At 39.7% G+C, this 26,900-nt stretch overlaps 2 protein-coding genes across 3 annotated transcripts in view; both read right to left on the bottom strand.

Moving 5' to 3' along the window:
• TAF2 (TATA-box binding protein associated factor 2) overlaps positions 1-2,011 on the bottom strand; it is a 59,577-nt gene extending 57,566 nt beyond the window's left edge. Inside the window, exon 1 of one of the 2 annotated variants that reach the window (XM_026110084.2) lies at positions 1,113-2,011. In XM_026110084.2, coding sequence (XP_025965869.1) covers positions 1,113-1,165 — 53 coding nt within the window. In that variant the 5' untranslated portion in view covers positions 1,166-2,011. The remainder of the gene's footprint in view (positions 1-1,112) is intronic. The other variant, XM_026110087.2, reaches the window with a different exon arrangement.
• Positions 2,012-4,294: 2,283 nt separating this feature from the next.
• On the bottom strand, positions 4,295-18,446 carry DSCC1 (DNA replication and sister chromatid cohesion 1). Its single transcript, XM_064507831.1, has 9 exons — positions 18,095-18,446; positions 16,194-16,362; positions 13,619-13,753; positions 10,515-10,605; positions 9,194-9,332; positions 8,322-8,374; positions 6,801-6,955; positions 6,101-6,249; positions 4,295-5,231 (listed from the first exon to the last, which is right to left on the bottom strand). Exons 1-9 carry the CDS (start codon positions 18,262-18,264, stop codon positions 5,123-5,125), a joined length of 1,170 nt encoding a protein of 389 aa, XP_064363901.1. The 5' UTR covers positions 18,265-18,446; the 3' UTR covers positions 4,295-5,122.
• Between the last annotated feature and the right edge of the window lie 8,454 nt (positions 18,447-26,900).

The following is a 26,900-nucleotide window of genomic DNA, read 5'->3' on the forward strand; positions in this document are numbered from 1 at the left end:
GTATTTGCAATCAGAGATATGCAGAACATTTACCTGGTAAATTGACTCTCACACATAGTTTACATAAGCAGGTACTATACATGAAAAAGGATATATAGTATAGCATGTGCTTTTACAATTAGTATGTCATAAGAATTTATTGTTTAAAATAATGGTAATATTAATGAAGGTAGGTACTTTAAACAGCTCAGATGTATACTTAATTTTTGAATCGTGTGCTTGAACATTTGGTAAATAAAACTCTGTACAAATGGCAGATAAAATAATTTCAACTTTTTAAAAATGAAAGCTATATCTTTCTGTAGTATGTGGCATCTTCACCATGCTTCAGAATACTGTCAATCCTAAGTCAAGTTCCAACCTCATAATAACTCAACTTTTACACCATGTCACACATTACGTGCACACACTAATACACTTGTGCATTAAAAAAAAATGCTGCTTCATTTCAGTAAGCTGAACAGAAATTTCTACAAGAAAATGATGACATCTAGTTTCCAATGACAGATTATCTACATATTAAAATGTATATGCTAACAGTAGTAATTCTATTTTAAAATACATCTGTGTTACATATTTATAGAGAAATCATGGAGGTATGAACATAAAAACAGAGATAGCCACTGAAATCAACAACTAACTGCATTACAGCTCGGTTACAATCAAAATAATGAATGTGTAAAAATGCTAATTTACTCAGCAAAGTTGCTTGACACAGATGTTCAGGGTGATCTGAACTCATTTTTACATGTAAAAAAATCCCTGATGTCAAATAACCAGGGCTTGATACTTCTATCCAATGTTAAGAATGAAATACGATGTATGATCTGTAGTGCTGATATTGTTTGGAAATTTCTCTATGGTTTGAAAAGCAAAATGCATTTTTTTCTTTTTTTTTAGAGGCTGCATGGTTGACAGAGTTCACTGGCCATGAGATTACACAATACAGTATCTACAATATGTATTTTCTGAGGACAAGCTACACTGCAAACTATAGTTCCAGCCTTCTATCAGGTGGATAACTACTGATCAGCCTGTGGTCTGTTTCAAATGCACACTGGTCTGAAGTATAACAATTTTGAAAAAAAAAAAAAAAAAAAAAGGATACTTATAATTTATATGGTCTTGGGCTCTCAAATCCTTTGTCTCCTTTCTTCCTATTCATCCTGAACAGCAGCACTAAGCACACACTGCTGACCGTCAGACAGGCATCAACATCGTCCTCACTTGATGGGTCCTTAGCTTTTTCCCCGTGTCACGCTGTATCTGATCACGCATCGCCCCAGCGGGTCTGTGACTCCCAACCGTCAGGCATCTTCAGCTCGAACAAGCACCATAATTATAACACGAACAGCATTGAGGCTTCCCACGCAACCTTTTGTGAGTGCGCCACACGACCCCTCTCTCCACCGGGGGGATGGTACCAGTTCAGAGGCGCCGCTGGCTTCTTCTCCGGAGAAGCTACGGAGACCAATCGGTCCAGAGACAGCGCCTCAGGCGAGCAGCGGGGCCCGGCCGCGGGGCCCCTGCTCCAGGGATAGGCGGCGGGGCACAGGCCGGCGGGGGAGGCGGCCGGGAGCGCGAGGGCCGCGGCGGAGCCGCCCGCGGCTCGGCCTTACGGCCGCTGCAGCTGCTCCGCGCGGCGGCTGGGCCGGGGGCTGCCGCGGCTCGTCCTGGTGCGGGGCTGCGGGCGGCCGCCAGCCGGCATGGAGCGCGCGGCCGCCAGGCGAGCGAGGGCGGCCCCGCGGGCGCGGCGCGGTCTCTACAGCCCGAGCGAGGCTCCTTGCTCCGCTTCGCGCCCGCCGGGCCCCGCGCCGCCAACGCTCCCCGCCGCTGCAGCGGCCGCCATTTTGTTAGCAACCTTTCACCCCGCCGGGTGAAAGGTCACATCCACCTTGGAGGCTGCTCTCTTTTATAAAGGGGGAAAGTCTTCTGCAGCCGGGCTGGATCTCCAGAACGCTGCCTCTCGGGAGCGGTCATAAGTGAAAAAATGAAAATAATAAAAAAGAAAAATAAACCAAGAGGATAAATGGCCAGGGGGAGGGGCGTGCGCATGCGCGCTACTGGCTTCCGGCGCAGACAGCGCGCAGCGAAGCGCGGGACACAGGGTTCGCGCATGCGCACATCGCCCCCGCCCCGGGGTGTCATGGCGGCGGTGGGAGGAGGTGGCAGCCGGGCTCCGTCCTCAGCGTCCGCTCGTCCCCGCGGGGGGCCGTAACCCCGCGGCTGGAGGAGCTGCCTATGCCGGGCAGGGAGGGGGTTTTCCAGCACAGCTGCTCGCCCGGCCGCGGGGCGGGAGAGGAAGGGCTCAGCCAGCAACGCAGGCGCCTGCCTCCGCTAGGAGTCCGGGGGTGACCATCCGCCAGGAACGGCCCGGCTCTTCTCAGCAACCCCCCTGCACAGGACCGCGAGAGCCGAACGTGCTTGTTTACTCTGCTGTGCCACAGCCACGAGGGTTTCCACTGACCACACGGGCACTAGGGCCGGAAAGCAAACAGCTACAGCCCTTCTTTGGCAGAGCGCATCTCTTATCTGCCATCAGTCATATCTTCCCTGTAAGGCTGAGATCCACAACATACTTTCTGGTTCTGACTTGCAATCAGATTTATTTCAATTGCAAGAGTATCTGTCATCTTAGGTTTTGGTGGAGGATCCCGTTTTCCAAAGGCCACAAATGAGAATACCCCAACTCACTGCTGCAGCTTTCAACACACTACTGCAGGCTGCCAAGACTCATTCTGGCTGTGAAATCTGCCACCTTAGAATGCAGCATTTAGCTGTATTGCTTCTGCAGTGCATACAGTAACATATCTAACTTGCTGCTAAATCTACCAGAGACCATGAATCAGAGCTCCTAGTACCTAAGTCTATTACCCATAAAATCCACCCTGATTGCTTACATGCTTGCAAAGCTCTTGGTACCAGCATTTTCACTAGTCAAAGTTCCTTGCAGCTACCAAGGATGCTGCCAGTTTGACAAGGCAGCAGCTAAGTCTACTTGAAATGAACAAAGTATGTCTGAACTTAACTCATTAGGGGCCATATTCAAAGACATATCCAACACAGACTGACAAGAAGAAAGGAAAAACACTGCAGTCTTCATTTTTAAATCAAAAAAGACTGAAGACAGCAGCAGTGTTGCTGGAGATGCAGCACAAATTCTCACCTTGTGGCTGTGTCCCATGCCATCTTCCCTCACGCTCAAAGTATACTGTTGAGTTTAATAGCAGGAGGACACAGTATCAAATTTCTTCGTAACCTGGATTTGTTCTAAGCAAGTTTTGATTCATCTTTCTGTGTTAAAGGAAGCAGCTGCATCAAATAAGCTAATATAAATATCCCCTCATTCTTTTCCCCCAAAGAGCAGTTCTTGAGATTTAGAAAGTGTCATCTCATTCTGAATGTTTAACAAACCAAATCACAAGTATCATGAAGAAATGTGTAGAATTATACATTCAAAGATAATTTAGATAATACTGAGTGCAATGATTCAGGTTTATGACACAGCACTATTTGAGTAATACTTAAATTCTTAGTTATTTCACAAACAAGAACTATGTAAAAATAAGTTTGTTGCATCACAGACTACAAGGCTATTACTTGTCTTCTGTATTTCAACCAAGGAACCTTATATGAAGCAGCTGAAGCTATTTCTAAGACTTTAATATTTATACTGCTGTTGCTCTCTCTGAGCATGGAGCATCTGGGGCTGTTAAAGGAAAGGAGCACAGCTGTTGGAACCAAACAGTCAACAAGGCAACTCTTCCAGGGAGAGACATTATAAGCCAGAGTTTCTACTCAACTGGGTCAAACAACACACTTCTATTGTATGCTCCACAAGTATGAAACACCCTACTTGTGTCCTGCATCAGTAAGCCAGAAGAAGCAGAGCTCAGGAAATAGTTTTTAATTCAGCCTCTTATCTATAATAAAATTCCTAGGATGTGTGCACCCATTTTAAGAGTTATGTCTGATTTTTAGTTTCTTTCCTCTGCTCACTGCTCACAGCATTTGGTATGTCAGGCATTCCAAGACCTTTCACACATTACATCTCAGTTTTATGCAGCAATCTACCTAAAAACAATTTAATAATATTTGAAAAAATGTCTAATAATAATGTTCACTGACAAATGCAAACAATTTTTTAATAATTAAGAAATTTTAATTTTGGGCACTCTACTGTGTAGCAATACTACAGCAACACTTGTTCCATTGATCTACATGGAATGTAGATCTACCTGAAGTTTTAAGGCACAATTTCAAAATGTATGTACTTGCTAGAAAAACAACCAAAAAAATTTACAAAGTTTTATTTTATAAGTTCTCTTTAAAGCAAAGACAGTCTTCCATGAACCATTAATTTCACATTAACTACACTCCAATGGCAGTTTATAGAAAGTGGTACATCTTGTAACACAATGTCCAAATACTTTCCCACATCTTCATACTGGATTTTACAAATCTGATTATTACGAAACTTGTTCTTTGCAATATTTAAAAGGTAATTTTGCCAAGTGTTGAGATGTCAAGAGCTTGTGCCAATAAACATCCATACTTTTCCATTATATGTTATTCACAAAAACATGACTACAAGAATAGCCACCTTCCAAAATTATGGCCAGTGTAGTCTCAGACAGGAATAATTATTTATGAGCTTGTCAAGGTATACAGCATTCAACATGTCACCATTGCTATAAAATCTCAATGTTTAAGAACTTTCACTGATAGGCAAATGACTAAGCATTCCATTTCGCTGTTGAAAAACCTATATTCAAGTATTATGGTAAAGGATTTAATTTTTAATGTCAGTCTTCGGTTTATGGACAGACAGTTAAAGCGTATTCAAGGAGTAGCTTGATTCCTGGCTTGACTATATATACAAAGGGAAAAGATGACGGGGAAAGGAAGGTGGAAACAGGTTGCAGACAATGTGCTTTCTTTGAAGAGGCAAGTTCCCCTGCACTCTACTTAGCTGAGCAGAAAACAGAATTCATTCAAGAAACTTAGCTGCTTTAACTTGAGAACGCTGTATAAAGTTGATTAATGACTCCTTCCCCCAAAGGACAGGAAGAAGCAACACTGTTATTCCATCCAGTATTTTCAGTTCTTAAAACAAGACTTGTTATGAGATGGGTCTTCTAGAATTATAAACTTTAACACCATTCAGCGTTGAGGAACGGGCATACTTGGTCAGAAGTGCACCAACTGTCTGCTTCTCTGCACATAAGTCTCTATAGAGGAAATAAGGCAGGTTACATGGGTGTTAAAGACATTCTCATTCACATCGATTCAGTAAAAAAATTGTAAACCCAGCAGTAAGATGGACTGGGGTCTTGTAAGAAAAAAGTTACTGGTGGAACTGTCATATAATGCTGTAAGTTATCTAAAATTGACAGCTTGGCTTGACTTACTACATTTAAGTAACAGGAAAAACCGTATTATTTACTTCAGAAACAAGCGAGTTTTTTGTTTTGTTTTGGGGTTTAATCTTTTTATTCTTTAAAGGGTTTGCAATTGAGCAAAACAGTCAGGCTTTCAACTATGCAATTAATTCCAGGTTACCATCTATGTCTGCTCAAATGTAAGGACTTTCCAGATAGCTGGCTGGACCTTCCAGATAGCATTGTAATATAAATGTTAACCACCAGAAGAGCAAAGGATACAGCGTGGGAAGCACTGTTGCTCTACAGTTCTTGAGTTGTAAATATGGAGACGGATTATAACTTTGAGGGGGGGGTTATCCCTTGACCTAGTATGGTTACATTTCAGCCTCATTCAAATGAGACAGAGTTGATATCCTGTTTCAGTTGGGTGGGATAAACTTTTTACCAAAGTTCAAATACAACTTGAACTTTTTTATTTTTTTTTGGGGGGGGGGGAGGCAGGGGGGGGAGGAAGGCAGAGGGTGATAATGCTATTCATATAGCATTCATATTAATCTAAGACAAAAAGTGTAGTATTTAAGGCAATCATAGCTGATAAAAAGTCAGCAATGCAAAAAAGGCAAAATATGTAGACTAATTATATCATAGTTCTTTATGTTTCATTGTGTCATTTGTTTTTAAATATAGTCTTGTATTTTCAATATTATATTCCTTACTGTATATAAGGGGTAATATCCACTTCTGTCCACTTTTCCCGTATGCTAAATAAGCTGTTGAATCTTTCCTGATTATCTTCAGGTAAGTCTTCTACTTTCAGCAGAAAGATGGTCTCTGGTCTGGAGCTTCTATCCACAAGAGCCAAACCCTATTAGATCAGAATCAGAGAAACTGTTAAATAATAAAAAAAAAAAAAAACCCAAACACTATTAAACTATTCCTGCTAGCAATAATCCATACAAATTGCCCTTTATATTTCCAAAGCCTTCTGAAACTGCAATACCAGAGGCAAAGCAGAGGGAAAAAAAATTAAGGTGCTGTTATATATGCAGAAATTGCCACTGTCTGTATGACAAGAAGGTAGGGGGGGAACTCATTAAGTTATGACATCTCTCTATCTCCTTTCAGGAAAAGGATTTTTGCAATGCTTGCAACGCTGCTGGCTGTCATTACAATGTTATAGAGTAGAGATTCAACAGCTTCTGTTTTATTTACAAATATTAACTCTACAATTGCAACTTTCCTTCAAACAGTGAGATGTATCAGACTTACAGAAACCTAAAGCGCCATGATTCCACACTACTGATATCATAGGGGATGTCATAAAGAGCGCTTTAGCTCAGAAGCCGACACAAAACCATCACCATCAACCTCCATGTCTCCATATCACACAAGTCCATACTTCTTTATGTTTCTTACCTTGAGCTGATCAAGCCTTGTAGTCATCCCTTCAGGGACACTCTGCTGCCAGACTTCTTGAAACTCTGATAGATTGAATTTAACTGCATTTTGCAGAAGCATTTGTGCTATAGTTCTGCATATTTTATCTTCATTCATTTCAAAGTAAACTTCCCCTGATAAAAAACAAAAAGTGCATCTTGGGTTCTTGCTTTTTGGATAATAAAATGGAGAATACCCTCATATTTCCACTCTGCTCTACAATCTTTTACAGACCAAGTAACCTGCTTCTCCTCTTCCCAGAGGAGTAACCTGGTTTGGTATAATCTTTGGCTAAATGATAGTATCTTCTCTATTCTGAAGGACAAATAATTCAGAACGTTATGTGTGCAGCACTGTTCTGGCCATGGTATTCACTCATATCAATACATTTGCTTGTCCCCCACCCCAAGATAAGGTATCTTCTTTTCCTCAGTGTATCACTATTTCTTATCTAGTTTTAATTCCTATTTCTGAATGGCTTGTATTAACAGTGTTTGTTCTCTGTGATGGACCAATTTAACAGAACTTTCACTTCCCCAATCATACTTATTAATAAGGGATGATGAAGGCAATATGAAGAATTTTTCATTCTTGGTTAAAATTCTCTGAACAAAGACAGGCATAAACACTGCCTTCCACCTTTTCAGTCTTCCAGACTTTTTGCAATTCAAACTCATTCCCGGTGCAACCTGTCTGGAGATACTAAAAAAAGATCATCTGTGTCACTATAACTACTTTCATATGTCCTTTAAGGTTGAGTCCAATTCCTGCTTCAGCCAAGGGTGAGATGAAAGAAGCAATGGGAAAGAATTCAGATGTAGATTAGATGCCAGCTATGGCAGACCTGTATCCTTCTGGACTAGCCGATAGAGGCATCCTAGACTAGGATACTAGGGCTATCTCCAATGGCACTAGATGCCTTCCTTTAAGCAAATGAATTAAGCCCTAGATTTCCCCTGTCTGAAAGTTTAGCTGCCTAGTTCACGTGCAGAAAGCTGCATTTAGGAGCCTAAACTTTAGCACCTCCTTTTTAGGCTGAATCTTGCCTTTCCAAGCAGCCTTTTTTCCAATCTCCCATTATGCTCTGAAATTCAAAATACACACAGTGTATTCTGTATGTTCCACTAAAGGGCTATGAAATTTTGCAGGGCAAACTAGTTTAGCCAAACAATTAATTCCACTAAAGAAAGATTCCATTTAATTATATCAGAGATCTGTCTTTAATCACAAAATTATGGTTTGAAGACATCTAATAGATCACTTCAGGTACCTCTATTAATTCCCTAGTTTTCCCTAGTGTTGTATTCTACAGTTGAATAGTCCTTTTTCCTATGAAACTCTAACAATTTTACTGATTTTTAGCTCAGTGTCACATCCCTCCCTGTACTGGCATTGTAGTAAATTCATTTGTTTGGATCATCCTAAAAAATTCAGTTATTTATGAACAATTTTGTTACCATTATGTGCAAAATTAAAATACACATGCTTTTCTAAACTTACCTTCATCAGTATATTTCCTTCCATAGCTTAACAGAATATGTTCTATCATCTCTCTGAAAAAAAAAAAAAAGAAATTAAAACTACTTGTCACCATTTCCTATGTATAACAAAGACAGTACAGTTTAAAAATTGTGTGAAACACTCTCAACTGTTTCTTGTGATCTTGCCCAATCTGTTTCATTAGCACATTACCAAAACAGTTACAATGAAGAAGATGAAGGAGTATGTATCGTAAAAAAATTCCAAGAACAAATGACAAAGCAAACAAATAGGGACAAAAAGGAGAGATGGAGTTAATTTAACACTTACCAAAATCTATAACCATTCTAGCAATTTTGAAATATCGCATCCCCAAAAATCTCTTCCACTTTCTAGTCATTACTACTCCAATATCACACCTTCATTAAATAAAATTAGTAATGGCTGGATTAAAAAAAAAAAGTAAAGTAAAAAGAGATAGGTATGGCTGATGGAAGGATACAAGAAGTTTTGTTTATCCTAAACCAGCTCAAACATTACAAAACAAGGAATTCCAATCTATGGATCTGGACACAACATATATTTAAAAGAAATAAGGAGACAGATCATGACCCTGCCTTGCATCAACCGGCAAAACTAGCTGGATACTAGAAGGTTTGGAGGCAATTCATGCCTCCAAAGATGGGTAACAGTTAGTTCTCTGCTGTATCCACCCAGGAACACACACTAATGCACTTGCATTTTAGAGCGGAAGAAAACATATTATTAACACCATAATAACTGGAATCCAGAGTTTAACAGAGTTTAATACAGAAGAATATACTTTAATAAATGTAAGTGTTAATAATGAATATAGACAATTCTAAGTACTAAAGAAAAAAAAAAAAGCTTACGTGGGCTCTAAAGGTCCAAGTTCTTGAAGACAGACATTTAAAGGAACCTTACTGAAAGACCAGGACTCTGAGTCTATTAGCTGAGTCACATGATTCAAGAGTTTTACCTCATAGTCAAAATCTAGAATTCTCCAATATCCTGCCAAATAGAAGACCACAAAACAGTGTCAGAATGGAAACATTAGCACCTTAATTCTATTCCCATGAAGATACATAACAGAATTCTGACACTTAGTTCCCACCTTTTCAAAGTTGAGAGACAGCATTCTGACCTTTTCAGGATTAAGAGTGAGAAAAAGAACAGATTAGCAAACAGAGGAGAAAAAAAATCATGAATTCTTAATTATTCATAGTTGTTGTTGTAGATTAACTGCCACAGATACAAAGACATTAGTTCTAATCCCATCCTAAAATGAATTAGACCCAGAAAAACTATTAATTCAAGCACAGAACTGGACAAACCAAACCAAACTGATTCCTGGGCCAGCTGTGATCTGGAAACAGTTTAACCACTTTCCTGCAGTGCAAAGCCCAAACCAATGAAACCTGCTAACTGAAGTCCTGCTATGCAGAACCACATCTAGCGTCCCAGCAATGTGCTCCCAGAACCAGCTGAACTGGAAGCCCAGTACAGATATGCACTGGCTCTGCAGAGGGTTAGCTCACGTCCAGCCAAGTCCATAAAAATACAGATCTGATGAAGCAGAAATTGAGGAAAACCGGCCCCAGCAGAGCCACTCAGGTGTCTCTGGACAGTGAATCTCAATACCCAGGTTATTCCAGATGTTTCTTTTTAATTTTTTTTTTTAAAAAAACACTATTACCTTAGAAGTGTAGTCAGTGCTCTACTAGCTATGTCCATAACTGGCACAATGGTATTATGCAGCTGTAAGTGACCAGGAAAATCTCTCTGCGAGATTGTCTTCAACTGCCTAATGGGAGGGTACGGAGAAAGCAGTACCCAGCCACCCACAAAGGGGGCAATCAGCCAAAAGGTTCAGGCTATGGGTGAGATACTCTGTCGCCAGTGTTTGTAGAAGCCACAAATGAATTACCCCCAGAAGAGCCAGATTAGTCAATGCCTACTCAGGTTTTTTTGGTTGGTTGATTGGGTTTTTTTGATCGGCTTCATAGTAACAAAGGGTACAGGAAATACGAAAGCAGATTTTAGGACCCTGAAACATAGCTAAGAACTAATTTGCATCTGGAGAGATGACCATGTGGAATGGGCCTTAGAAAAAGAAGACACAGTAGATACTTGGGGGGAAAAGACGACATGTTTTTTTCCTCATAGATAATAATATTCTGTAGAGACACATACCTTCAATTCTGCATGCATCTATAACCTGCAAATGGTGGAGTATTTCTTCTTCACTTGCTTGAACCAGGCTTAATAAATCTTCTGTTGTATACTGCAATGAGGATAAAAAAGAAAAAAAAAAAAGAGAGAAAAAGAGAGAGAAAAGAAACAGGTTATCCTTACTCCATCTTACTTTAGCAAGCATGCTAAATGCGTTATGAAACATAATGAAAACAAGACTTAGAGAAGCAATTTTTTTCCCTTCCAGAATCTGAATTCATTAAGGTTTATCACGCTCTCCGAAACTTCTCCTGTAATTTACAACAGTTTCCCAAAGGGTTATTCAATATAAAAAACAGTCTAACAACAGAGAAGTTGTGCCATGCATCAGTATTATACATTTATTCCCAGAATGTCAAACTAGCACAAGTAAGCATCATAAGTAAAACAAGCAAAGCAAGAATGAAAAGTGAATGTGCCCAATCTTTAGTAAAGATATTCCAACAAGCTAAAAAAATCAAGGAGGTAAGGCAGAGAGAAGAGCAAAACAAAGTCCCTTATCCAATCCCCATCTGCCCCCCAGCTTTTAGATAGACGTCAGAACTCCAATTTAGTACCTCCACTGAGCGAAAGCCTCTGGCATAAGCTCAACAGTTATGCATTGTGTTTTCATGTCTGCTAACCAGTACCAGACATGTAGCTCAGAACTGGCCACAGCTTCTTGTGAACCAGTTACTTGGTGAGACAGGAGGGTGCTGTGGATACTGCAGTGAAGAGTCATGAGACACGGTAGGAACAGGAGGTATCATGAGGAGTAAGTGAGGTAAAGAGAGGAATATGAGACAAATCTATAGGAAACAGGACTTCATCAATTCCTTTATTCACCTCACAGTCCTTTTAATTATCTCTAATATTAAAGTTTTATTGAGCATAGTGTAAGAATATATCCCAGCACCTGTTTGGCTACCTGAACAAAAAAAATGGAATAAACCAACACTAAGTTTGGAACATATCCACATGTTACAAAGAGCATTTGATTAAAAAAAAAAAAAAAAGAAAGAAAAAAAAAAGACTCCTCGCTCTTCCATTTCACTCCAATTAGACAGTATGTTGAAACATCATCAGACCAAGCAGCACTGAACTTGCATCAGTATTTCAACATGGGATCTCCATATTACAGAGCACTTTAAGAAAACACTACCAGCAGTTTAGAGCAAATATATCTTCCAATCAGTATGCAAGTATGTTTGAGTGTAAAATACTGCCATTCAGAAACAACCCTGCACAGGAGTCCTTAACATTTGTTTCTCCTGGAGTCAGGACAGACTTCCAATCTACCAGCTATCAAGTTAGCCTTCTTAAGAAATGACTGCTGTCAGCTGTGATGCTTTTATCAACTGTGTCCCCCTTGCAAACACAAAATGGAATGGATTGACTTACATCATGTATGTAACAGGGGTTTCCAGCTAAGGGTAAGGCACATATTAAACACATTAATTCAGACACTTGTGACCTTTTGAGTATGCCTTGCTATTTCACTGTAAATTCCAAGATTTTAACCTGAAGCATTCCAAACAAGGTATGTATTAGCCTGTTTCTAAAGTTCTCCTGTAGTTTTCTAAAATATATCTCTACACTTCAGGCTTCCTTATAGCACTGTGGCTCTTTGATTCTCTGTGTATGATACAGTATGAACAACGGAAAACCATGAGAAGTTTGTCATAATGAGTAATTTATTTTCAAACAGAATAAAGGCAGCTTATTGGTTGCCAATATCCAGAAAACATTAAGCACAAGCAAGGAACACACTGGAAATCTTCACTCTACATAAAGAGCTTCTAACTCTGACTGAAATCCCAAACTATCAGAAAAAACAGAAAGCCTTCCCATGGACAGTTTTTTTTGAAATCATTCAAAGTTCCACCAGAGACATAGATGAGATTCATCTACATTTACCAGACATATCTAGTTGTTCTAAGCTGATATATTAAACAAATTCTCCTTTGAAACAAATGTAGATCAGACCTCAAACTTTAACCACTAATGCTTGGAGACATAGTGACATGGTTTTATAATATTCATTTAATATTATCAATAAATATTATTGTATATGACATTTATTTTGTATTGCTAGCCTTTGTCAATGATTATAATTTCTGGTCAACTTAAGCCTTTCCTCTCTGCCAGCGTTTATGTTGCTGCTGTATCTTTCTATGTCTGGATCAAAGCAGGTGGGAAAAATGAAACGGTGGAAAGGCAGTGCTGGGGGAAAGATACTGGAACTGATTAGAAACTAGTCTGACATCATCCAGAAAGAGAGAGGCAAGTATTTCTTTTCAAGGGAGAAACATAACATGTGTGTGTGTGCATCTAAGCACACACACATGGCTTATTGATTACATCTTCAACCAAGCATCAGTGTAAAATACTTGAAAACTACCATTTTCATTTCTTAAAGTTAAAAAACAAACTAAAAAAGCCCCACATATTTGAGATCATATGCTACACAGTCCAGGACTTTGTATTGTTAGTTAGATCCCAAACTGGATTTTACGGAACCATAAAAGGGAATCAGGACAGTATTACATTTCTGCCCTTCTTGTAATGTCAGTCTTATTCTCTGTTTTCATATCATCATTTCCATTCTCTGCAACTCTCTCCTTCTCGTTATCATTATAAATCACTGATTGGCAAGCAACTTGTACATGGGCTTCCTGTGACCTCATACCTGGGTTCTACATGACATGACAGCCCCAAAGAAGAAGGAAGAGCTACATTATACTTCAGTAGCCATATAACTTCCAATGAGTTTACAGAAGGTTCTGGAGACTGTGCTCAAAAGCTCCCTACATAAAAAAAGAAATCTCCAGTCTCTTTCAGTGTCCTTCCTTTTCCTGTTCTTACTACAGAACTTACCCGCTACAATCAGTGGAAACGCTAGCAATTGCAACCTAGTTTAGAGTAGTAGGTTAAAAAAAAAAAACAAAAAAACAAAGAAAACCCCACACAACTCAAAGCAGCACCATGAAACACGGAAGCAAAGATATTTTTCTGGTTAAGAATGTATCTTCACTTCAATTTGTCCATTACCATTTACAAAAAAGTGAGTCACCAAGCGGATTTACCTTTGAAACAGTCGAAGTCTGATCTTTTCCACTGTCTGGCCCCTCATATGGATCTTCCATTAAAAGCTTCCTCAGTTTCTTCAGTTTAGGTCGACATCTCCTTAATTCCCAGTAGTTATTGGAAAAGCCAGCAATCTACAGTGAGAAAGTGAAGAGATACTTAAAACATCTGAATCTACCATATGCATTCAAAGGAGCTTACCAAAAAATTACCAGCAAATGTTTTAAACTAGTCATTGAGAACAAGAATTTTTTTTTAACAGGCTAACTATTTTAAGAATGAGACAATCACTGTAATAATTTCAGTATCAAATTTTACCACTGGCAACAAAGAATAAAAGTCCAGAGTTTTTTGATAAAACTATGTTTACAGTGCATGCAACAAAGAGAAAGAGATCACTTCTACATTGTCTCTGCATGCAAATGATGGGATATAGTGATGGGACATAGTCCTGCACAATCCCTGCCAACATTTCTTTTTCTCTTAATACTATGGACGTGACTCCCATAAAACCCTGCCTGTATTTTGCCCATTTTCATCTTTCCCACTCCCCTTGTTTAGTATGCTACTTCATGGTCTTTTTTATATCTTAATGATCCTATCATTAAGCACAAGGAAAAGAGACATAAATAAGGCAGTAGGCCACACCTGCATGCAACTAACAGAACATCTCTGTCCCTTACTCTGCTTCAAAAAAGCACAGGTGTAAATGACTTAATAACACTAATCCAATAAAGCTTTACCTTCAGAAGAATCCCAAGGTGTTTCATGGCATACACCCTGGGGTTCCTACAAGGTTCTGTGAGAAGCACATAACACAGGAGGCCCCTTCGGCAGTGTTTCTGCTATTTACCAAACCACTAGAGGTGGACACAGAATGGTGGAGGCAGAAAAAGCTCCAGGTTCATGACTCCTGACCCAAACTCTAGCCTCTTATAAAAACGCTTTCATGAAAAAGCCTCCAGACGGTACTTTAAAAATGCCATAAACACTTCAGACTTCCGATTTTTTTAAAGCTTGTCAATTACAAAAAGAAAAATCTATTTAAGCTAATGTTCCATTTAAATCAACTATAAGAAAATAACATGTATGTAGGACAAGTCCTATTCAAATTCTAACACAGAGAAAGCTCATAGTTTTTAATTTAATTATTCCATAGCTTGCTTGGCATAAAATTCCAATAAATACTTAATTCCTGATGAAAATTCTACAGTTTTTCTTCATGTGGAATAGTATTTACATAACTGATTTTTTTTCTGACAAGTTTTTTTCTGAGCAATTTGGAAATGAGTAAGATGGTACTCTACATAGAAAAGAAAATAAATCATATTAATTTATAATTTGAAGTTCACAACTAGATCTAGTCTATACAAGGTGAATAAAATGAGAGATGCTTTGGCCCTATGTACTAGCCCTCAAAGTGGTACAAAGAGCAGCACTGATGAACTCTAAAGAATAGCAGTACTATTTGTAGATACTATCACGAGATAAGTCCCCAAACTACTGAGTAATCATAGGATCTTTTGCTATCTCCCACAGTTTCCAGTGTCAATACACAACATAAAGTTTTTGAAAGCATAAGAAAGCTCTTAGACATAAAACTAAACATAATTCCTAATCAAATCACGTCTATATTATTTTGACATGTGTGACTTCAGAGAATTAGTGAGATCATTAAACATAGCAAAAGAGAATACAGAATATCACTATCTCATTAATCCACTTTAATTTGAATTAACTTTCTATTAGCTAACTGCTGCCATTTCATGGAAGAAATGATGTTGGTTTTGAGTATTATGTTCATCTAAGGACAAGCAGGATTGCTCCCCGATGATGCCATTATATCCATTACAGCAAATAATGAGCAAGTAATAATATTTTCCTAACTATTTTTATTAAATTTTATTAACTACGATTCACAAGAGCAGAGAATAATGAATTCTTTAAACTCAGAACTCTAATATCATCCACTCCAACAAATCTTTCCAGATGCTGGTTGAAAGAGTCGCCTTTGAATATATTTCTGTATTTAAAAAATAATACTCAAGCGTGACATTGTATAACCTGCCTTTTGGGGAAAGCACTCATAAGAATCAATTTGCAAACAACTTATTTTTAAAATAGCTGCTAACACTGAGAAATTAGATATTTTTTGAAACCTTTTAATACTTACACAAGCAGTTACTATCCACTAAAAATAAAGTCTGAACTTCTTAGAAACAATAATTATCATGCATTATTGATGAAGTTCAGCCGCCTGAACAAGGGCCCTAGAGCCACTTTGGACACCCTAAGGTACAGCATGCCCCCTGGATATAAGGCACCTTTATAAACACATCCTCACAGGACTGCTAGATATACAAAGAACGCAGAGGAGACCCATGTCCTTTTGGAGAGGCAGCTGGTAGTGAGACCTATACGACAAGGCATCTAAAATGGCATTAGAAGCCTATGTTTAGGCAGCTGAATCCCACCCAGGATTTCACATAAGCATCTTGGATAAAATACAAACAATTACAGAGAATAAGAAACCAGGTAATTAAAGCAAACGAACAAAAACCCAGAAACATATACCTGTGAATGAATAATATTACAAGATTCTTGATCTGCCTTCAGCTGTTCTGGAGTTTTGCACCCAGGAACAAACAAGAGCATATTTGAGGTATCTGCTATTTTCATGTCATAAGTTTTATCTCTGCTGCACAATACTGCTTGTTCATCCTTTTCACCACGGATTACTAGGCTGAAAAAAAAAATCGCACAAAAATAAAGACATACTCTTACCTCTATTTTGGCATGACCACCTATTAAATTTGTCTGCCAGTTTTTACAATGTGTATGTTGGTAAGGAAGTCATAAACTGCAGTATATTTGGTAACAGTAATCATAGTATACAAAAATGGGAAGATGTAATTGTCATCTAAAATATCTTAACACCATGCTTTTTCATGTCCTGATTTTCACCCTGAAGGATAGGCATGTCAGGCTTTTATGAAGATTACAATCTAATCTCTTCAACTCCTGATTCACACAAAAAACCTATAGCATTGATTTAGCGATGCTTTAAGCAAAGACTAGCTCACTAATCTTAGGAATTACATTACACCTAGAGTTCTTTAATGAGGACTGAAATGGGCCCAAGGAGACAAGGAAAAAACAAGAAAATGGACAGTAGTGTTGATTGTGCAGTGTCCTTCACACCATTCCCTCTGAGAAGTATACATATTTGCTTGCAATTAATACTTCAAAAGAAAAAAAAAAATTCTCCAGAACCTCTCAGGACAAAGAATCAAGGAAAATCCCCCTCTTCAGCTCACACATGATTAAATAGAGGCTCTAAGGGAGGACATGATAATACTGAAGCAGGACTGCAACAGGGGAACGCTCAGTTTCTCCCAGGCTATGCTAGCATAGTTCAGACTCAATTTAATCAACCTGCCAATCTCTATGCCAAAAATACAGATGCATGAACAAAGCCAGCTACGCCCCACATGGTCCCCAAGATGAATCAGCCCTCTAACCAACGACATCGTATGGATATTCCAGTGAGTACGAACGGGCTAACATATATCTTTACGGACTATTTCTTTAGAGGGCATTCTAATGTATCATTTTAAACATTTTTTATCATATCATGTCACTGGCATCGCTCTCAGTAGAGCAAGAAAATTTTAAACTGTATCTATGATCAAAAACCTATTCCCCAGAACCTATTCTTGGTATAGAGTCAGAAGTGGTCACATCACCATGCTACCAAATGCCTATACTAACACTGTGTATCCTCCGCTACACTGTTTGCTAGTGTAATTTGTCAGTGAAGTAAGTACAAGCATTCCTTTAACAAGCCCTGAGAAGTCAGCAAGATTTTGTCAGACACATCTCCTTTCCCAAACCAAAATTTTAGGCGCCCGTCCTCGTATGCCTGGCAAAAACCTCCTCCTGTTTGGGCACCAAGCCTCCTCTGGAGCAGTTCTTCCCGAACCTGATCTTCCCATATACATAAAGCCACATGAGACAACGCTCACCAATCCCACAGCCCAGATGTGGGGGACTTTAATATGAAAGTCCATACTCTGATCAGACTGAACAGTCTGAGGACAAGACCTCAGCTTAATTCCTAGCTTTGCCACTGACTCGCATCAAAACAATACAGGTCATCCACTGCCTCTTTTTTTTTTTTTTTTATTAATGCGTAGGCCTACAATAGCTATTTTGCCGAAATAACCTCAGCACTTAGGGACACCCGTTAGAAAATGCTGGTTATGCTTCCTCTATCCAGCTTCCTATACGCGTGGTTTTCAGTTCCCAATTTAAGTGAGAGCGGTTCAAGGGAGAACTACCGGCCCTCCCAGGCACCGCTTCCCGCCTCACGCGGCCAGGGAGGGCGGGGCCGCCCCCGAGGGAGACGCGAGCTGCGGCGCCCGCCCGCCCTCCGCGCCCCCAGGGAGCGCTCGCGCCGCCCCGCCCCGCCGTACCTGCGGCCCGCCTGCAGCTCGGCGCAGAGGTCCGGCTCCAGCTGCAGGAGGCAGCACGCGCCGGCGGCGGCCTGCGGGCCGAAGCGCAGGCAGTGCACGGCCGGCAGCAGCTCCGCCGCGTTCAGCTTGGCCGTCTGCAGCGTGGCGTCCACCTCCTCGCGGCGCCGCATGGCTCCGCCGCAGCCCGCGCTCCGCCCGCCTCGCCCCCGCAGAGGCGGTGACGGCGGGCGTTGGGCGCGGGCGCCCGCGGCGCCGTTGATTCTCTGGTTGGCCGCGGTGCCGGCGGCGAAGCGTGGGGCGGCCGGCAGCGATAGTTCTTCCGCGTGTCCGGACACGTCCCTAAGACTATGTGGGGGGCGGGAGGGAGGAGGAGGAAGAGGAGAAGGAGGAGGAGACATGCAAGCAACTAGAGCCGTCCTGCTGCCTTCTTCATAAATGCAAATATCTGTAAAATACCATCTATAAAATGCCATATATACCCATAAAATATAATATAGAGCCATAAAAACGCAATAAAACCAGCTCCCAGGTGTGCGTCCCTGCCCAGCCCTTAGCGCGGCAGCTCCAGGTGAATATTCCCTTGGAGCCACAGCTTGAGCGCACGGGTGGGCGTTGTTCCTACCTCGAATAAGGTGCGTGTGTGGATGGGGGGCCCTTGTCACCCTATGCTGGCGACGCCAGCCGCTCCAGCAAGATGAACCATGAGTTTACACCAGAAGCAGGTGAAGAAGCCTCCCGTGGTGAAACAGAGGGAACTGTCTGCTAGTTGCTGTACAACTAGCAAAATAGCGCAGCCCTAGGTTCGCCGTGCGCGACGCCCCCGCGCAGAGTTCGAGGTCTGGCTGGGTTTAGTGCCGTGGCCCGACCTCGACCGAGTCTGCGTGAGGAAGTTGCTGTGAAGGTGTGGGAAAGTATTTGCGCTAAATAGTGAAAGATAAGAAGAGTGAAAACCGCAGACAAGTGCAATTATTACAGCGGTGATAGTCAGCAGCTCAGAGATTCAAGAGGAAAAATTTTGATGTGAAAGGATATAAAACCCTGAGAAAAACAAAGGCAGAAGATCAGAAAACAGCAACTCAGCAACACTGAGAATCAGTTTGCACCAAGGAGGAGGTGGTTGCTTCTCCCCAGCATGGCTGAGGCCTGCCTGGTCCCCAAAGGCTCACCGAGGTCTTATTTATTGTGGCCATATTAACACTTGGCCTAGTATCGCGTTAGTCCCGACTGTCTGTTGCATGCACTAGCTAATAACGTACTGCTAAACTGCGCCTATCCGCTTGCAGAGTCTCCTTGTGCTTAGCGTAGACGACCCAGGCGAAGGAGGTTACCCCGGCTTCACGGTGGTGGAGCCAGAATGCCTGCAGGTTTCCTGGGAGTGAGGGAATAGCAGATGGGCCGTTCTCTCCCGAGGCGCAGTAACCGTGGCATCCTTGGGTAGGATGGGATGGACTCGATCAGCTTGGTACCCAGCCCGGCAGACAAGGATTATTGTCAGGCGTGACCAAGTGAAACATCTCCTGCCTTCACAAGGTGCTTTGCTTGAGAGGTGCTGATGAGGCAATTGGCCTCGGAGAAAACTTTCACTGAGGTAATGAGTAGGTTACCTCTATCAAACGTGTTGTTGCTTATTCACAGACTCAGCCATCTCTCATATTTTCACGCTTTATTTCACAGTTCTTGGAAGATGGAAATAGAGGCATTGCCTACAGAGGAAGCTTGCAGCACTTGAACTTAGGTTAGTTTTTACTAAAGTGTTTGTGCAAATTGGTGTGTGTACATGCTTGTTTCAGTTTCAGACTGTTGCATTTTGCTTTAATGTAAGTATGTTCCCACACCAGAAAATCAGGAAATAAAACAAAATCACTGTTCTACCAAGTGAATGCTTACAGAGTTTGAATTGTTCAGACAGCTGTTTAATTATACTGGTTTTAATTTATACCTTATATTTGTACAATTTTCTACATGCCTGTTTCTTCTCCTTTCTCCTTTCCAGTCTGTGGAATAAAAGAAAAGAGATTCTGACATAACCAAGCAACTGAATTCAAGACATGAACTTATAGAGTCTGTATCTTAAGAGTTCTGCTACTTAACAGAAATCTGGTGGGAAGAAAATCACCAAGCGTTATTCAGGAGCTGGCACTCCGGTCTGGAACATCTGACACTGAATCCAGCATTTAGTTTTTCCAACTGGTTTTATTTAACCTAGTAATTGTGTCCTTTACATGATTTTTTTAGTTTGTTTCCTAAGGAAGTGAAATGTGTATGATTGTGCTGCCTGCCATCTTTCTTTCTGACTGTTCCTCACAAATCACTCTTGAAGCTGTCATTCAAGTTCAGACAAATCTGACAGGTAAAGTTCCTACAAGTTTTGTGGAAATCAGTGGCTAGACAATATAGTAGTGCTGCTACTTAGGGGAAAGCAGTTATAAATCAGGTCTGATACATTCTGAGAGGCAACAGCTGGCCAGTCAACAAAAATGTAGACATAAATCTATAGGAAACATAGCTCCATTAGTTTCATTGTGCAGGAAACAACTTGCATTATGGATTTTTGTTTTCATTGAGAACATCCAAGAACAGTCACCTAACTGACAAAAAAATGATTTGTGTTATTTTAACAGCATTTTAATTACAACCATTCAGTCTTTAACTAGGAATTCATAAAATTAACTTCTTCAAAAAAGATGTATGATTTAATGAAAGTGGACAACACAGAAAATGAAGAGATACTGAACTGTCAATGTTGCTGTGGACAAATATTTATAGGGAAATTCGTGCTATGGTAATGGAGCTTGATAGGATCTGGAAATTAATGTGGGAATTTTTATTTGCTGTGAAGTTGCTTAGCTTCCAGTCTAGCGTATTAACACTAGTACTGATTTCAGTTTGGGCTGGTATGCTGGGCTGAAACTGTCATGATTCGGAAGCAGATACACAGCACCATGTTACCTGCAGGGGTGAACTCCTCTGGTAGTTGGATGGGAGAAAGATTTGGGGGAGTAACAAATTCAGCCATCCCAAATTAATTGATCACCAAGTTAAGTCACTCCTCCAAGGTGCATGGTAAGGCCTTTAAGTAACTGCTGTAAGAGCACAGCCAAAAGGTACACCTCTTTTAACAGGTCTCAGTGCAAGTGAGAAGTAGAATTGAAGCCTTGAATAGCCTGTATCCTCAGCTAGGAGGGGAGGGGATGAAGATAAGTATCGAGCAAGATAAGCTTTGATGTAGTTTTGCAATTGACTAATGTTAACTGAAGCTAGTTTTAGCAGAATCTAATTGACAAACATTGGCTGAAATTAAGAAAACATAAAATGGATTACATAAGATTATTGCAGTCCTGCTTTTGAAGTACCTGACCCTGTGTAATGTTTCCCAGGACTCAAACAACAAGAATATGAATGGCAAAATAAATCAAGGGCAGCCATGACATCAAAGAATGTAAGTTCAAATAACTCCAAAGCTCCACAATTAAGCTATAAAACAATAAAGGTGAGATAACATAACATATGTTATAACACTGTTTATCACCAGCATCAGCCTCTAGTCATCAGGCAGCACATTGGGAGGATGACTTCACAGGTATGATTTCAATTCAAGTGCTTGGGAACTACAGTAGAATGTAGTGAGGAAAAATGGGCTGCATGCAATGGGTGTTTAAATGTCAAAGAAAGAAACGCGAGCTAAAAACTTTTGGGTGTCCTTCAAAGCACAATATAGGTAGCTGTAAAGCCAGCACCAGGAAAAAAATGGCACAGTGCCAAAATTGAATACGACAGCAAGTTACCAGCATAATGATATTTCCACAATTCACAGTCACAGTTCCTGGAGATTATTCCAGAAGAGAGGCTCAGCTTGATTAAAACCTCACGAAACTCAGTTCAAGGATGTATTGTTTCAGTTGCAATGCCCTCTGCAAGATTTAAAACTAGCTTGAATTTTACATTTTCACCCATTAAATGGCAGCTTCTCGTTGTCTAGAAATGTCCATCAGTGGTTGTGCCCATTATGTCTCAACACGGAAAGGGACGATTGCAGCTGGACCTGTAGTGTGACTGGAGTTAGAGCGCAAGAACCCTGAATTCCATTTCAGCATCTGTCATAGACCTTTTGTGAGACATTTGGGGTTATGCCATTGTATACATCTGTGGTTCACGCGTATCTTGAATAACATGTGAAATTCTCCTTGTATAATAGTCTGATCATATTATCTCTAAACCACTACAGGAAATACAGAGAATGGCATTCTGGGACATCAGAGATACAGACTGATTTACATAGAAAAAGAGACTAAATTGATTAGATCATTTTGACTTACCAAATCTGGAGAAAGGAGATATAGTAGAGGCATAAACAATTATGAACAGTAAGGAAAAAGAAATAATTGTCTGTTCTGTCTCAAATGTAAGAACTGGGGAATACCATTGAAATGAACAGAAAGTAGGTTATGGGTAATAAAAGACAAGACCTATGCAATGCGTTGTGGTACTCATGAGATGTGAAAGTCAAAATGAGTGGGATTCACAGAAGAGCTAGACAAATTCATAAAGGTTAGATGTACTGTTCTCTATTAATCACAGTGTTCTGGTTTTAGTCACAACTCAGGTTCCCCCTAAATCACCAGAGCATACCAGGAAGGACTGTTATTTGTTACACTCTTTCTATAGTACTGTCTCCTGCTCTCCATCGGAGTAGATGGCATTCTACTTTTTTTAATGGATAAATAGCTAAAGTAGCAAAGCAGTACCTCACATGCTCTGTCTTCTAGGCATTGATTAATTTGTATTATCATGTCCCAGTTAAACAGTCGTATCAGACGATGCCAGCCAATGAAGCATCACAAAGAAGGAAATAACAAGTCCAAGACTCAAATGGGAAAAATTTCAGTCAATTAGTAGAAAAATCAGGCAGCTCGTTGTTAATTCAGGTAAGCACCATCTCATCATTTTTAATAGGCCAACAGGGAGGGGTGCAGAAGAGTTACACTCAAATTAGGAGAAAATACACAGATGTTATCAAATCCAAATATTTGCGTAAACTACACAGTAGCTTGGAGTATCTCACTGACACCATACTAGAACTGTGCTGGAATCAAAACAGAACAAACAGCCAACAAAAAAGTCAGAGAACAACTGTACTGAGAATTTCTCAATACGCTGTTGTGGCAAACAAAAAACTCAAACACGCAGTGGTTATGAGACATTTAGTCATTAGATGCTGTTTCATTGTTAAGCTGTTTCTTTAGTACACCAGCATAGCCCTATGTAAATGCAAACAAAGCCTGATGATCAGTCTTGCTACACTTGTGTCATTCACGGTAAAGTGGAGTAAACAAATTGGTACTCAGCCTACATTCATAGCTTCTCCCCAGTTTCAGCCAGTCAGCAAGAACAACCTTCATATTTATAGACCATGTCCTCACAGTGTGAACACCGGTGCAAGTGGTGGGAAGGAGCTATGACTTTTGTTCATACTGGCATGAAAGAACAGGACAATTTTTTCAAGAACATATCCATTATATGGACATAGTCCATTTTAGGTTTAGATTACATGACATGCATGCATGCCATTTTCTGTATGAATACACCCTTTGCTCCATCTACATTTCTAGGCCAGAACTTCCAAGTGCTTCTAGCACTGAGAAGTTTTATAATTCTCATTCAGCTGCTAGTTGGCAAAATTAGCAGCAATGCAAGGACTTTATTTCAAGCCCTCCAAATTTAAGCACATTACACACATACTGCTAAAATTATCTGAAACTGTTATCATTAGTATATAGGAAGCCGGCATACATCTTTATTTGGTATTCATGAAAAGAAAACCTGCCACAAGCCATAAAGCATACGGAAATATAATAGATATCTAGAATTAAACATATATTTTTAATATATGAGCAGAATGTTTTATGATTAAACTTCAGGGGTCAGTTCGGAGACCTTATTAATAGCCACATACTATACCTCATTATGTGTCATTTGACAAGTTATCAAATAGTCTTGCTTCTTGATTAACCAGCTAATATCTGTATAGTAGTGACCTCAGGAAGTTTTTTGGCAGTTAATATATTATTAATTTTTGAGATATTTCCAGGACTAGACATTCCAAGTATATCACAGCCAAAAGTTCAACAAACTACATATCAATTATATCTGTTTGAATCTAAAAAAAAAACTTCAAATAATATGAAAAACATAGTAGGGTAAAATATACTATATACATAAATATATAAATTATATATATAAAAAGATATATATATATATGTAAACACAGGAAGATGCATTCCATATTCTGTTTGTGGAAGAATATATGATGGAGAAGTACAGTGGGGCAGGAAGATTCCAGTGAAAAACAGTTGGGTGAAAATTAGAATAAGGATCGTGAAAAGAGCCAATATAGGAAAAGCTTGTATAAGAAAAGGAGGAGACGTCTTACAAGGGAATAATTAAAACACCACCACAAATGAGCATCTCATCAAAATTCTGTCCAAAAAAACCAATGTGGGCATAATCAAAAAGTTACTGAACAAATATCTGGTTCTGTTACATTCTAGTTGTTTCAATAAATTGAGGCTTTTGGTCATGTTGTGCCTCCATAGTAAACGGGAAAAGGAAAGGTGAGGCAGGTTTTCTTGTACTAAATTTGTGCAGTGCTCAAGTAACTCAGGAAGATCTAAGATAAGAGGTGAACAAAAGGGACAGGATGAGTGGGAACCAATCAATCTCCAGAATTATCAGTCGAGAAACTATTCTGTGGTCTGGAAGAATTAATTTCTAGGGGAGAGTTTTTCATCTGTGGTCTAGAATTTTTCTTCCCCAATTTCATCCAGTTCCCAACTGAAACTTCCTTACCACACAGTTTCCCCTTCCTGCACGGTGTTTGTACTTCTCATAGTTTATACTCACAATATGCCCCCAAATCTATATGCTAGTTTTATTATTACTTTACTTTTTTAAAACATGAAACTCTCTTTGTAATGTGAAATATGACATGTCAATTAACATGTAATACTGTTCACTGTTCATTCTTCTACCTTGACTTATTTAAAAAGAAGGCAATATAATATACTACTCTTCTTACACTCACTCATATTCAGAATCACACAATAATGCATTTTTATTAACAACATCACTTTAAACTTTAAAATAGAAAGGGGGCATGTTTTGCTTCCCTTCAACAGCATAGCACTTTTAAAAATTCAACTCAGATTCAGTGTTGGTAATTTCTTCTTATACTCACTAATCTCTGAACAGTCTCAATACTTATCATATTAACTTTTTTTTCTCTTTATCAGTTGAGTAATTAAGATGTGTCCAGTTACCTCTTGTAAACAGTGTGGATAAAACTTAATAGTTTTGTTCATATATTTGTGCATAACTTTGAAATAACCTAGATGAAGAAAATTCAGAACATTGGCTCAAAACATAAATAATAAGCTTTGTGTTCCACTTAGAAGACAACAGAATACAGCAGAAACAACATAGAAAACAGGTTTATCTTAGAAAGTCTCTGAATGATGGAGCAGACAATGCAGTGTACGATAAGAAAGGTAATTCTTGTTCCTGCCTTTGTTGCATCTTAAAATTCAACTTCTCCAAGCACTGTTCAGCTACATCTTCCCTTTATTAGTACCTTTTCAAATTAACTTCCTTTTTTGGAAAAAGGTTTTTGGAATCAACTCAATGCAATTTCTTATTTGTTTTTTGAAGTTATTCATTAGATGGTATTTAATTCTCGGTAAATCTTTCATATTATTTTTAGTATTTCTACATTGTTAAAAATCAGGGCAGAAGCTTTCTAGATTGATTGGAGTCAACTGGTCCATAAATTAGCCTCCTTCACTGGCTAATACTCCTAGAAGATCCTCACTAGCAAGTGTTGAGAAATCTCTTACCACCTTGCTTCTTTATTGAAAAGAATTCTGGGAATTTAAACAAGAAATACAGCGTAGGTTCATGACTACAGAATAACTTCATGGACGACGAATGGTTACATGAGTGTTTCTGATGATACTAATACCCTTGATTCTAGAACAATACCCTACATGTGGCATTTATGCTTTTGATTAACCATAAAATACACTGGCAGTCAGCTGCAGCAGCTAATGGAGCAGTCCTGACCCTCAATGACTTCAAGAGCTCTCTGTAGGGCCCAAGTCTTATCCTCATTCACGCTGAATAAATAGACTTCAGGCCTTCCAAGCATTACTAGTTAGTTCAAGTCTGTCATTCTCAACTTTTCTCCTGGTGCTGAATTTTTGGATGAGCAAGCTATCCCCTTTCCCATCCTGTCCATATACCTAGGAATCCATCTAGTCCCATGCCATTTTTAGCCCCACACCATCTGCGTGACATGAAAGTGCAAGAAACTCTGCAGACCTCTCTGTAAGAAACGCTTCATTCTGAAGGTCTCCATCTAACCGCTCAGTTATTACCAGGACCTATGCCTAAAGCATGAATGTTCATATATCTATTGTATTTTTGACTCCTTTTCTGTGTAGATCCTAACCATCTTTCTGCTTTTTCTCCTGCTGCTACACATTAGAGGTTGTCATGGGGCTGAACAGATTTTTTCCATTGTAGTCACTGTGACAATGAGTAGCTGGAATTTTTTCTTACAACTCTGTGAGTAGTGATTAGCAGTGAGTATATCACAAGGGATTAGCAGTGAGTATATCACAAGGGATATCAATGTCTTGAGATACTGAGCAATCTGCCATCATGTAATAAGCTGTAACCAGGACAACAAAAGTAATTGTTTTCTTCGTCAGGTGTTTTGGAGGATCTACAATTACTTTTTACTGAGAAATTA

This window comes from Dromaius novaehollandiae, chromosome 2, assembly GCF_036370855.1.
Source record: "Dromaius novaehollandiae isolate bDroNov1 chromosome 2, bDroNov1.hap1, whole genome shotgun sequence".
NCBI lineage: Eukaryota > Metazoa > Chordata > Aves > Casuariiformes > Dromaiidae > Dromaius > Dromaius novaehollandiae.

Excerpts from the sequence above, each read along its gene's own strand:
- DSCC1 (XM_064507831.1), bottom strand. The coding sequence starts at position 18,264 with ATGCGGCGCCGCGAGGAGGTGGACGCCACGCTGCAGACGGCCAAGCTG. Across the intron at positions 10,606-13,618 it reads AGACTTCGACTGTTTCAAAG|TATACAACAGAAGATTTATT; the intron begins GTAAATCCGCTT and ends TCCTCATTGCAG. Across the intron at positions 8,375-9,193 it reads CTTGGACCTTTAGAGCCCAC|AGAGATGATAGAACATATTC; the intron begins GTAAGCTTTTTT and ends TTTTTTTTTCAG.